This window comes from Acomys minous (assembly GCF_964271855.1).
Source record: "Acomys minous genome assembly, chromosome: 13".
Lineage (NCBI taxonomy): Eukaryota > Metazoa > Chordata > Mammalia > Rodentia > Muridae > Acomys > Acomys minous.
In genome coordinates, this window is record NC_140495.1 from 63,130,386 (window position 1) to 63,142,576 (window position 12,191).

The following is a 12,191-nucleotide window of genomic DNA, read 5'->3' on the forward strand; positions in this document are numbered from 1 at the left end:
TGGACAAGGTAAAGAACGTCCCACTGTTTTTCATTTTCCCTTTTATTACAAGTAACTCAGGCTTTAAGACCCTGGGATGCCGTCAACAGTTTCTTATTCTCTCCCCACTTATAATGATAGCTTAGATCTTATACTACACTTGAAAATGCTCCTAAAACACACAGTAAAAGCTTAGGGTCCCCACACCCACTCACTGACCATGTTACCTACATCGTATGGGCAGGAAGTGCTTTCCTTGGGTTGCTGCGCACATGACCCTCTCAGATCCCTATCTTTCTGAGATTTGAGGCCAAGGTCAACATATTTTGGCCCGCAGTCACAGTACACATAGTATAATTTTCTTATCTCAAAGTTATAGGATGATGTTTACTTTTAGAATGATATAATTAAGAAAAGTTTCTCTTAATTACAGATATTGAAAGTGGATTTTAATCAAGGTAAAGACAAAAAGGAATCACTGATTTAAAATCTTAAATATTTTAAATATCATCTCTTCTTCTTGTTTTGCTTTTGGTTTTTTGAGACAGGGTTTTTCTGTGTATCCTTGGCTGTCCTGGAACTCATTCTGTAGACCAGTCAGGCTGACCTTGAACTCACAGAGATCCACCTGTCTCTGCCTCCCAAGTGCTAGGATTAAAGGTGTGCACCACCAATGCCTGGATACATCGTTTGTTCTTAACTTTTCCAATTTTTACCCTATTTAATAAATAGGAGTAAAGACAAAGAATATCTCCAAGGTTAGATAAACCAGAGATAGTTAAATATTTGAATATTTTGATTTCTATACATAATGCTTGGAGTATATGCTAGAGACTTAATTATTTTATTTGTAATTTACCTACTGTTTTAACTGAAGATAACACTGTATCTTCAGTGACACACTGTATCATGAGACAATATTGTGAAATATGCACGCATTATGCAATGTTAAGTGTAGCGTAAATGCGTTGCCTCACTAACATTATCTATTTTTATTGTTTTTGGTGAGCATGTGACTTACATATTTTACATTATTAAGAACCTTTAGCCATAGTCAATTTGCTTAACAAACTGTCTTTTGGAATTTATTTCTCTTCTCTGATAATTCCACATTCTGAGAGACTATTATTTTCTATATAAATAATTGCACAACTATGCCACCATAACTGATGGTGAGAAATTTTCAGTGAGAAAATGAAAACATATACAAGTGGCTGACTATAGAAAGTTGTGTGTGGGTATATGCAGAGAAATAATTAATGATCTTAATGTAGAGAATTATTAATTCTAATATAAATGATTTCTAATTTAGGAAAATCATATATAGAGTAGAAAACCTGAACTGTGAAATACCCCAAATTTAATACTTTTAATAAGATCAAGGAAGTGTTTAAATAGTCAAGTGAAAAAATTCCTAATATTTCCAAAATGTATAAAGAATTACTTCACACAAGCACAATTATGAGGTTAGTTACAACTCATTTTCACGTCCTTTGGAATGTATGCAGAGAAGTGTGCAGCACAGGAAAGCAATGGTATATACATGTTGATTTAAAATCTAAAACAATGGATGCCAGAATTCAAGAATTGAAAGACAAAACTATCAACCTAGAATTCCACAGTGAAATATCTTTCAGGAGTAAAAGAACAGATCCTTTCGGAAAAAAAAAAACCTATTGCTTGCCAGTCTGCGTGCTAATCTGTGTTGATTTGGAGAGACATCACAAAACTGAGAAGTAACCTGACTTTATGCCTTACTGTAAAATGACAATAATCAAGACAGGGAAACAGTGATAGGAACCTCACAGAGAAATCAGTGAAATAATTGGAAGGCCTGAAAACAAAGTCCATCTAGATATGCAGCCACTGACTTATAAGAAAGCTGCCATAGTTCTGCAGTGGGTAGACACCCATGCATAACATCTGAGCATGTTGGAGAGTCTGCTCAGTGCTTAAGAGCCCTGGGTAACCCTTCTAGAGGACCCAGGCTGGACTCCCAGCCTCCACACAGCAGCTCACAAAGGTCTATAAGTCCAGTTCCTGGGGAATCCGTCAACCTCTTCTGGCCTTGAATGGCACTGCATGCATGCGATGCATAAACATAATTAAATAAAGAATCCCTGAATACAGTGTATTGTGTAAATTACTTTGCCCATACAATTTTGATACAATTACGTGTAAAAGCTACATGAAATGAGAATGCCATCATGACCCAGAAATTCAGCTTATGTTCACTAGTGGCACACCTGTCAGTTCAGCACCTGAGAGGCTGAGGAGGTGGGTCATGAGGTAAGCATGGGCTATAAAGTAAAACCTTAGCTTTAAAAACACAGCATTAAGACAACCAGCTGGTGAGTCACAAACTAGAGACGATGCATGAAAGCACGCATACAGCAACAGACTGTTACCCAGGACACAGACACAACCCTTACTAACTGGCACTAACCTCTCTCTACACAGGAAATTCCTTACCAGTGAACATCCATTAGAATATTACAGTAAAACAGATGATAACGGCAGACAGAGGGGAGGGGGGAGGGAGAGGGGAAGCTGAGGGAGGAGGAGAAAGAGAGGGACTACGGGATGGGTAAAGGATGACCAGATAATAAATGCTGGCATAGTAATTATAGTAAAATGTCAACTATATTTATAGACTGGCAAGTGCATGCCAGTCAAGATTGTAGGTATAGTATTCACACCAGAGTTCTCTTATTCTCTTTTTATAACAGAAACAAAAAACCAATATCTTGTTTTCTGCATACTGTTGGAACACGGTTCAAGAATGTAGCCATGTGAGATTTCTGAGTGTTGAAACAAGATTGAGGTCTTGTGACCTCAATTTCCTCAAAAACACAGAACTGCCCTTGGGTTATGCTTTCGTGCTCCTCTCAGTGTAGCGGACAGGGGTGAGGTCACTTCCGATTATTCATTACAGTCGGAAATTGTCATTTGTTTATATAACTCTATGGAAAATCATGTTTTGCCACATGTGGCTGCCTTGTGAGCGTATACTTATGAGCCTCCTCTTAACCCTCTGGGTATAAATTGCCTGATGCTCTGAATAAAGTTGGCTGTTGCATGAGACTTTGGTTCACCCTATTTATTGGTCTCACTGCCTTTAGAGTGGTGAACATCATACAAAAGTTGTTTCAGGTCTGACTAGAAGTCATTGGTGTGGGTACCTATAAGCTGGCTGCTGCTGAGCCTTGAGCTGTGAGAAAAAAAAAAACACAGGACATTCTTCATATTTCTATAAAATATTTCAGAGCCTCTCCATTCTCTATCACAAAAGAAAGAAAGAAAGAAAGGAAAAGACAAGGAAGGAAGAAAGGACGGAAAGAAGAGTGAGCATTGACCTTTTTCCTCTTCCTCTGCTTGGTTTTGGCAGAATCTTGTCCTGCGCTGCCATTCCCCAGGGAACCGGACGTGACTCTCCCTGAGTGTTGTGATCCAGAAGAGGGAGCTGTTGGTGTAGGAGGTGGCGTGTTCTCTGGAGAGTCTGGGCCAGACTTCAGACAGGACCCCTGCACGAAGACATATGGCTTTGAGATGAACTGGCCAGACCTCCTAGCAATAGAAGACTGTCTTCACTGCCTCTTGCATTTAATACCATCTCTAGCTTAAAATTTTATCCTTATCTATTCCATAGAGATGTATGTCTTTCTCCTAAAGTTCTAGTCATGATAATTTTTAATTTCATTATTCAGACAAAAATAAAAAAATTCCCCCATTGCTTCTAAAAATTCTGTTACTTGTGTTGGATACCCATATTTCTATGGATTTCATGTATAGCCATTTCCTGTATGTCCCATCTACGCTTTCCTCGTTGTAGTTACCATACTAACCATACTCTATATGGACCAACCATTCTCTCAATGTAGTAAAAGAAATGATGTTAGGCTCTGCAGACCCCTCGCTGAAATTCAGATACTGGTTTCAAGAGTATTTTCTTGAGCAGGCTAGACACACCACCACACAAGAGGAGATAAAGCTGATTTTGGAGGATGCCTCTTTAGATAAGATAAAGCCGAGCAACCTGGTGGCCAATTACAATACATGGGCACTGTGTGTCCAGATCTCCTAAAAGCATCTTTGAACTTATTGTCCCTTAGCCGAGAGTCCCTGATCTTTGATAACTCTAAGTAGTCTGTACAATCCTAGGCTTTAAAAAATGTTTATAGGGGCTGGAGAGATGGCTCAGCGGTTAAGAGCACTGCTTGCTCTTCCAAAGGACCTGGGTTCAATTCCCAGCACCCACATGGCAGCTCACAACTGTCTGTAACTCCAAGATCTGACACTCTCATACTAAGGTACATTAAAATTAAATAAAATATTTTAAAAAATGTTTATATAGAGCTTCCTATTAATGCTTCCATGAGTTTTTAGTTTCATCAGAGTTCCCCACTTCCATTCCTTGTACAACTGTCCTCTCGCTGCCTCTGAGGCCCAGGATAGTCTTCCTCCTCCTCCCTTCTCACCAGTTTCCATACATACCCTCAGCACTTTGACTCTGAAACATGCATGCACACCCACGTTTATTTTAATCCTCTCGGTTGCTCACTTGGAAGTCTGTGTATGCTAACTTGACTTCTGTGCTTGCTCATGTATTTGCTTGTTTGTTTTACAAATCACTTGATCGCCCTGAACCCAGCTCCCACCATTCTCCAGGTGCCCCGCTGGCCCTTACTGGGCACAATCCTTCATGTTGGCTGCTGATTTGCAATGGTGATGAGCGAGGATTCTGTCTTAGCATGGCATTATCTCTGTGTTTTACCAGGTAATAAAGGGCAGGAAGGAAGGCAGACCCTATGAACGTCTACTTTGACTACCAGTCACAGGAGAGGGAAGGTGGATGCCAGGCCAGGAAGAGCTTGAGGCTGACGCTGACAGTCTGTTAGGATGCTCTCTGAGATTCACGATCCCACCTCCCAGAGAGCCCAGGAAACCCAGTGCACACAGGACAGTTTTTTCAACTGCTCTTTAGCTGGGAAAAGTGCCTGTGGTTGTTGAGCAGTTGCCCAGGGTGGCCTGGCCACCCTGGAGAACCAAGAAAGAGGCATGGGGATGTTGGGGGTGTTTTCTGAGACTTGCAAGCAATCATTTGAATGCTAAGGGAAAACTAGGTTGTTATATTCACAGTACATTTCCTCAATTAGAAATGTTACAACAAATTTGTCTGATGTTAATGGAAAGCACACTACACGCATACTCATAAAGCATCAAAGACACTGCAAAGGGCGCTCTTTGACATCATAATTGGGGTTTGAAACATAAAGAAAATAAAGAGTGTTTAATCAACTAAGTAAGCTTTAGGGACTTTTAAAAGCATGGTGACTGATAATGATGTATGACCTTTTTAATGGGCATAAACATTTCAATCCCCTCTTGGATTTCAAGGCAATATGATTCTCCAAGGGCGATGAAAAGAAGTTGACTTCTGGCTTGTTAATAGGATGCTATCATAGTATATGTTCTATGCATTGTAGTGAAGAAGTCATAATTTGGGATCCAGGGCGAGTCCTTAGACTAATAGAGTGCCTTCAGGGGCCTCTCTGAACAACACAGAAGTTCACTAAAAGAAAAAGTATGTCCAGAAAGGGATTTACAGGTTTTATCAGACATTCAAAAAGGTCTCTGGCATAAAACAACTCATTTACATCTTAGAAACTATTTGAGCTACCATCCTCACCCACAGATGAGGTAACAGGAAGCAGTAGGTCTGTGCTACTAAATGGGCTTTGCCATGTTCAGGTTATACATTTCAGCCAGCTTGATCTAAACTTAGTGAACACACGCAGGTGTGAGCCTAACCTGTCTTCTTTCCTCCCTGCTCACTGGTGTGAATGATACGGAACTGCTACTTCTGTTATTAAGAAACACAAATACTGGCAAATGTACTCAGCACGTCCTGCTTCCTTTCTAGTTGTCAGGCCCATGATGCTAGTAGAGAATATTTTAGAAACGGAAGGTGGTGCACAGCTACATGTGTGAGGCTTCCTAGTTCCTATCAAAGGTCCTAGCAGCACACAACAGATCAGACAAGAGGTGCCAGTCTTCACACTGAGGACCAATGGAGCCATGCCAATATAAGTTATTGATGAGACAAATAGGTAAAGGAAATGGAAAGTTAGGAATAAACGTTAGGAATCTCTGTCACCCCCAGATCTCTCCAGGGTCTCTTGTTCTTTTGCAGGCCAAGCAAGAATTGTACCATTGCTCTACAGCCCCACCCCAACTCTCATCGTTTGAGAAGTGAGACATGTTCTGCGACCATCTGTTTGTCACTGAAAGCTTAGGAAAGACAGTGGGACCAAAGGGATTATCAAGTGGATCCTCAAGGCTTGGCACAGTAAATGCTCAATAGTATTTGAGCTGACGTATTATGATTCTCTATGCAAAGGCTACTCATTCCTATACAATGCATAGTGTAAGTAGTGTAAACCCGTGACAAAAGCGCAGATGTGCTCTTGTCAGGCTTTCTGATACTCACCTCAGCAGAGGTGTGATACTGAATGAAGGCTGCAGAGATGGCATGGCTGAAGGGGTCCCCTGCCTTGGAGATCATATCTTGCCTCACAAGAAGGGCCAGATCCACCAACTGAGGAACAGAATTGTGAACGGAGAATCAAACAAACCGGTGCAGTCAGTAGCATACTCGGGATGTTCTTAATGTTAACACGGTCTGCCATCCATTCTGGGCATGAGCACAGCCTCTCACTGACTGGTAACTGAGCCAATACACAGTCAGAAATGACAAGTTTGGTTTTCTAAGGGAACAGTTTACAAATTCATTTTGTTTTCAACACTGTAGCTTTTGAAACGCAGGTTTCTGTGCTGTGAGCCCTGGGATTCCAGGTTAGGCTAAGGGCTTCCATCCTCAAAAGGGGCTAACAGACTAATCCTGTTGCTCTGGAGGGAGGGGCACCTGAAGTGCCAGGATCCTGTACCTGCATCTCTCCAGTGATCACAAGGGCTTAGAGGTTGAAAGCCACTTGTTTCAAAGCTCAGAAATAAACAAATCCGTTGAGGCCATAACAGCTCAACATTGAGAAAGAGTGGGCATTCCATATCTAGTTAGGATAGAGTTGGGGGAACAGATGTTTTAAATACATCTTTTATTAATTCATCAAGAATTTCATACATGCAAACAATGTCTTTAGTTCATATTCACTCCCAACTCTTCTAATTTTTCGCAGATCTACCCTCTTCCTCCTCTTCTTTTTTTTGTTTTAATAGCCCTAGTCCAATTTGTGCTCCCTGTATACTCCTGGGAGTGGGGCCACCCACTGGACCATGGCTAACATACTAGGGAACATAACCTAAAGAAAATGGATTCTCCTTCCCTACCTATCAACTGTCAATAACTCCTCAGGTAGGGGTGGGCATGTAAGTCTCTCCACACCCCAAGCTTGCTCAGGTCTAGACACAGTATTCTTAAAACAAAAAACAAAAACACCCAAATAACAAAACAAAACCGTATAGGACTGAGAGCTCGTGGTGCATAGGAACATAACTGAACTAGATCCTAGAATATGATGTATCTCAGAAGAAAATGTACGCTCTTCTCATGCCAGCTCGAGAAGCAGGTCCATGGACCAGAGGGGAATGATCAGCAGGCACAGTCAGATTGACAGCTTAGACTCTTACCTGGGCCACTGTTTCATATGCCAAATATGCCAGGATTTCCATAGCTATAACGTTGGGCTTTATCTCCATGCTGCCACAGTCCAACCAGTCTCGAAATTTAGAAGCTTTTTTGGCTATTAGTTAAAAAGAAAGTGGAAGGTTTTAGTTTTTAATGTGTTTCAGCCTTTACATGACTGTCAGAAATTGGAAATCTTTCTCCTGAAAATTACATAGAAGCAATGTTTGGCAAGTTCTCTTACCATCTAAATGTTTTTAGTCCTATGAAATCGAAGTTGGAAAGCTTGGCTATGAAGCAGTCAGTACAATGGTTGCTTTCCACAAAGCACCATGCACGTGCCTCCCTACGATGGATGACACGGTACATGACACCCTCTCACCTTTATATCTCTCTATTGTGATGAAGAAACTGCATTTCCAACCCATCTACAAAACAGGCTACTACAAAAACAGGCTCAAAATTGTGAACTGAGGTTTAAGCAAACCATTGCCAGCCTGAGATAGCCTGTGCTTATATCTTTGATGACTATGGAGATGTCCAAATTCTTAGGCCTGACTCTCCAAACCAAACTTGCTGCAACCTGCCCCCGTTGCCTGGAAACTGTGAGCTGGCCTCGAGTCTACCCTTGTGCTCCAATCTGTTCCCCTCCCCCCTCCCCCCGCCCTTCTTCATTCACATGAATCTCGCCCATCCAGGCCATGGGGGCACTGCTTACACCATCTGTGGAAATGACCACATGCATTTCATGTATGGATAGGTTTCTCAGACCATAGTGTAAGTTCTTTGTTGGCAGAGAACATGCCTCAGGTCCCTGGATACCTAATTGTATTGTGCAGATATGGAAAACAAGGAGCACACAGACCTCAGATTAAATACCTGTAACTGCCCCAGACCTAAGCAGGGTCTAACCTAGCACAGAGCCTTGCTCCGACATTACTAACTTAACTAGTGATTTCGAGGGAAGAAGATGGACAGCATAGAGCTCACCAGGTCTGAAAGGGGATCCTAAGGGAAAGCACTGGTTATCCTGAATAATCTGCCATATTGGTCTGTGAAAGGCCCCCAGGTCAGAGCATGGGATCTGTTCTAGTCAGGATTCTCATGTGTTCCACATACAGGAGAGGAGTCTTCTGAATAAATCACAGGTCATGGAGCCCCGCTATTGAAGCACATGTCCCAAGCTGTCAAACGTGGCAGAATTATGATAATCCCCTTAAAGATATCTCTCTAAAGTAACCAGCCTTCAGATCCTCTGACATGCAACATTCCATCTAGCTAGCAAGCTGGGACTGCTCACAAACACTTGGCCAACATCTGTGGAATACCTCTCAAATTCAAGTAAAGAGGCAGCAGTTTGGCAAGCTCAATACAATGGACCTTATCCCCCCATTTCCCTCTGACAGAGCATTAGCAACACAGAGGCACACAGTGACTGCATTAAACAACTTATTTTAAGGTTAAAAAAAAAAGGATCATTGGTAGTTTTCAGTCACTTCGCCTCCCATGAGTGGGAGAATTAGCAGTGTCTTTGTAAGTGCGTAAGCATTCAGGATGTAGAGACGTAAATACGCACTCCTTTCCCAGAAAATAACATACCTGGTATCACCATATCTATTTCTATCACAAACTGACAAATTATTAAAATATATGTTTTGGTGAAATGCTAGAGCATAATCGTTACAATTTTTAGCACCTGACTGCTTGTGTGGGGTATGGGAGTTATGTGCACATGTGCCACAGCATGCATGTGGAGGTCACCCAGTGTGCACAACACCAGTGATCTCGGTGACTGCCCTGAACAGACACCTAAGAAGGCATGCGGCAGGTCACAGTTCCCATGTCCCAGGAAATCATGAGGAGAAGACTGCAAAGAGCCACATACCCTGCCCACACAGGGGTGCTTTCTGTCATAGAAAACAGTTTCTCCCAGCCAGGTTTCAGAATGAAGCTCCCACAGATACTGTAGGAGCAAATATTCTTATCAACACAATCCCTTCTGCCCACAGAAAAGAAAATTATGCACAATATGCTGTTTATTCTGTAATTGTATCAGAAGGAGAAAGTATTAGGTATCATCTACTATAGTTGTGTGTGTGTTTAACACAACAACAGAAAAAGAAATAACAAAACCCAGTGCTCAAATGAAAGGCTCATCACTGGACTAGGGCTACCAGTTTCAGTGTGCAATGGCACTTCCATTTCTTCTTGTGAATCGAGTTTAAAATATGATTTAAAAAATAGTTCAGCTGCACTAAATGCCACTTTATGAGCTGGAGATTTATGCTTATAAAATACTTGAATGCCGTATTTAAACCCCAAAATTACCATACAAAACCCTCTCATTTGCTAAAATTGCCATGATCTGAAGTGTCATTTACTTAATGCTTCACAGATGTCTGATGCCAAACTGTTAGTCAGATTGGAAAATATATTTTGTTAGGAAAAAAAATCTTCCAAAACATGTTTTCTTATTTTACTGATGTTTGCACGGGGCAGCGCTGTTTGAAATGTGTCATTTATCGGCACTTCGTGATCTAAAATGCTGTTCTCATTTTCTTTTCCCAAATCTAATACATGGTTATTGTGACCACACTACTGCTTCTCATTTAAAGACATCATTGTGTCTCTCACTCCTCAGATCAGGGTCATGTGCGACTTTGTCATATTTTTAAATGGACTTTCATTGCACTTTCTCTTTGACCTTTACCCCAAGAGGCTTAGTCATCGCTGGGCTGAGGCACAGTCCCACCCACTGTTAGGGTCTTAGTTCTTTTCAGTGGCTGCTGTTGAGTGACGGGAAGACCCTGATTTCACTGTGAGGTCACTCCCGTGGCAAAAACACTGACTCAGGACTCTGCCTAGCACTTAGCACGTGCCGCAGTAGGAGGCTAAAGACAGAACGACACACACGACTGAGATGTGACTTTGTGGTAACATGAGTGTGCATAAAGAGGAATTTCAGGCTTTTTACTAATATTGGGAGCTTTTAAATGTCATTACTATTAATGCTCACTGGGGGCCAAGTACAGTCAGCAATACTGCACTTCAGTGAACATGACAAAGAAATGAGAAACTGAGAAAGAATAGCCAGAAAAGAGCCACTGCGGTGACTAAAGGCCGTGAGAAGGCCTCCATGGCTGACTGTGTGTGCATATGCTCTCAAATCTCCTACCATTATTAACAGCAAATCTTCAGGCTCCCCCAGTGCAGGCCCTCCCTCTGTGACAATGGTAAGGATGCATACTTGGACTACATCAGTTTCTAAGGAGCAGAGAGCACGTCACAATTGAGCACACTTGTAACACGTCCTCACACGTGTGTTAGTGAAGTCAAACGTACACTTACAGAAACTCAGCTGCCGGCTTTCACAGAACTCCGCATACTGAGCTGAATCCATCGTTCGAGTCTGTCTTTCTGCTCTCTGACGGACACACAAAAGCAATAATAACAATAATAAAAAAGCCACGTTTTTAAAGAAATAGAGTCTAGACATACATTTACAGAAGAGAAACTTAGGCTTCTTGTACCAATTTCCAGACCTGGATCTAAGAAAGCAGTCAAGTTATGGTGACAGCTGTGCAGCACGCTTCGGAACCACGGCATTCAGATGCGTGCTGTGGCTGGAGCCATGACTCAGCGGGAGAGAACGTGCTGCTCGCCCAGAGGACCTGAAGCCGGTTCCCGGCCATGATGTGAACTGGTGGACCACGGCCACCTGTAACGCCAGCGCTAAGCGCTAAGGGGTCCAAGGCCCTCTTCTGGCCTCCACTGACTCTGGACTCATGCACACACACACACATAATTGAAATCAAAACACAAAATTACAAATTAAAAAAAATAGCAGTTGCAAAGTTTATTTCTGTTGGAAAAAAGGCTTATAAAGCTTATAATACTTTCTGCTCTGTTGTTATTGAAGCTAAAACTCAAGGACTTGCTTACTTAGCCAATATACATCTAAAGCTTTCTATTTTTAAAACCAAAGCTAACACTGCAGGGAGGATAAAACAGACATCAAAACCATTATTAACTGCCATTGCCCATCTGCTTTACAGTTGTGAGGTGGCAACGCTACAACAGGAGTCAATGCCTGAGATCCATACATTCCCCTCAGGACACAGTGCCAGGGTTAGCAAAGTCAATCTTCTCATTTACAGAGAAAACAAGGAGAAAGGTAAACAGAACACAGCTGCTTTAATCTGAGTCCAGGGACGATGCAGAGCCTGCGCTAGCTGCACTCGTGGCCTTTTGATTTAGCCCAGCAGATGTCTGCCTCTCCACTGTCTCACAGAGGTAGCATAATTATACTTCACCCATGGTTTGGTGGCAAAGGCTATGACCGCTTCCGCTTCCTTGGTAAGGGAAGCCGATTGAGATGAGACAGCCTGGTACTTCTTGGAAGGGGATTCTGACCAGTACAGGGAAAAAAATACCCTGAGAGTTTCATTTTTTCTGCAGTGGAAGGACTTTCTGCAAATGTTCTTTCTCACAGCTGTGGGCGCACTCAGTGGCCACATTATTTTTCTTTCTTGTCTGATTTGTGTTAACCGTCAGTTCACAGGTTAATTAG

General features: G+C 42.0%; 1 protein-coding gene across 4 annotated transcripts in view; it reads right to left on the reverse strand.

Moving 5' to 3' along the window:
• The window catches only part of SUPT3H (SPT3 homolog, SAGA and STAGA complex component), a 327,848-nt gene that overhangs the window by 61,010 nt on the left and 254,647 nt on the right, over positions 1-12,191 (reverse strand). For all 4 annotated transcript variants that reach the window (XM_084754841.1, XM_084754843.1, XM_084754844.1 and 1 more), the window contains 4 exons: positions 10,970-11,045; positions 7,627-7,739; positions 6,470-6,577; positions 3,336-3,503 (listed from right to left, as the gene is read on the reverse strand). In XM_084754841.1, the coding sequence (XP_084610967.1) occupies positions 3,336-3,503; positions 6,470-6,577; positions 7,627-7,739; positions 10,970-11,045 (465 nt within the window). The remainder of the gene's footprint in view (positions 1-3,335; positions 3,504-6,469; positions 6,578-7,626; positions 7,740-10,969; positions 11,046-12,191) is intronic.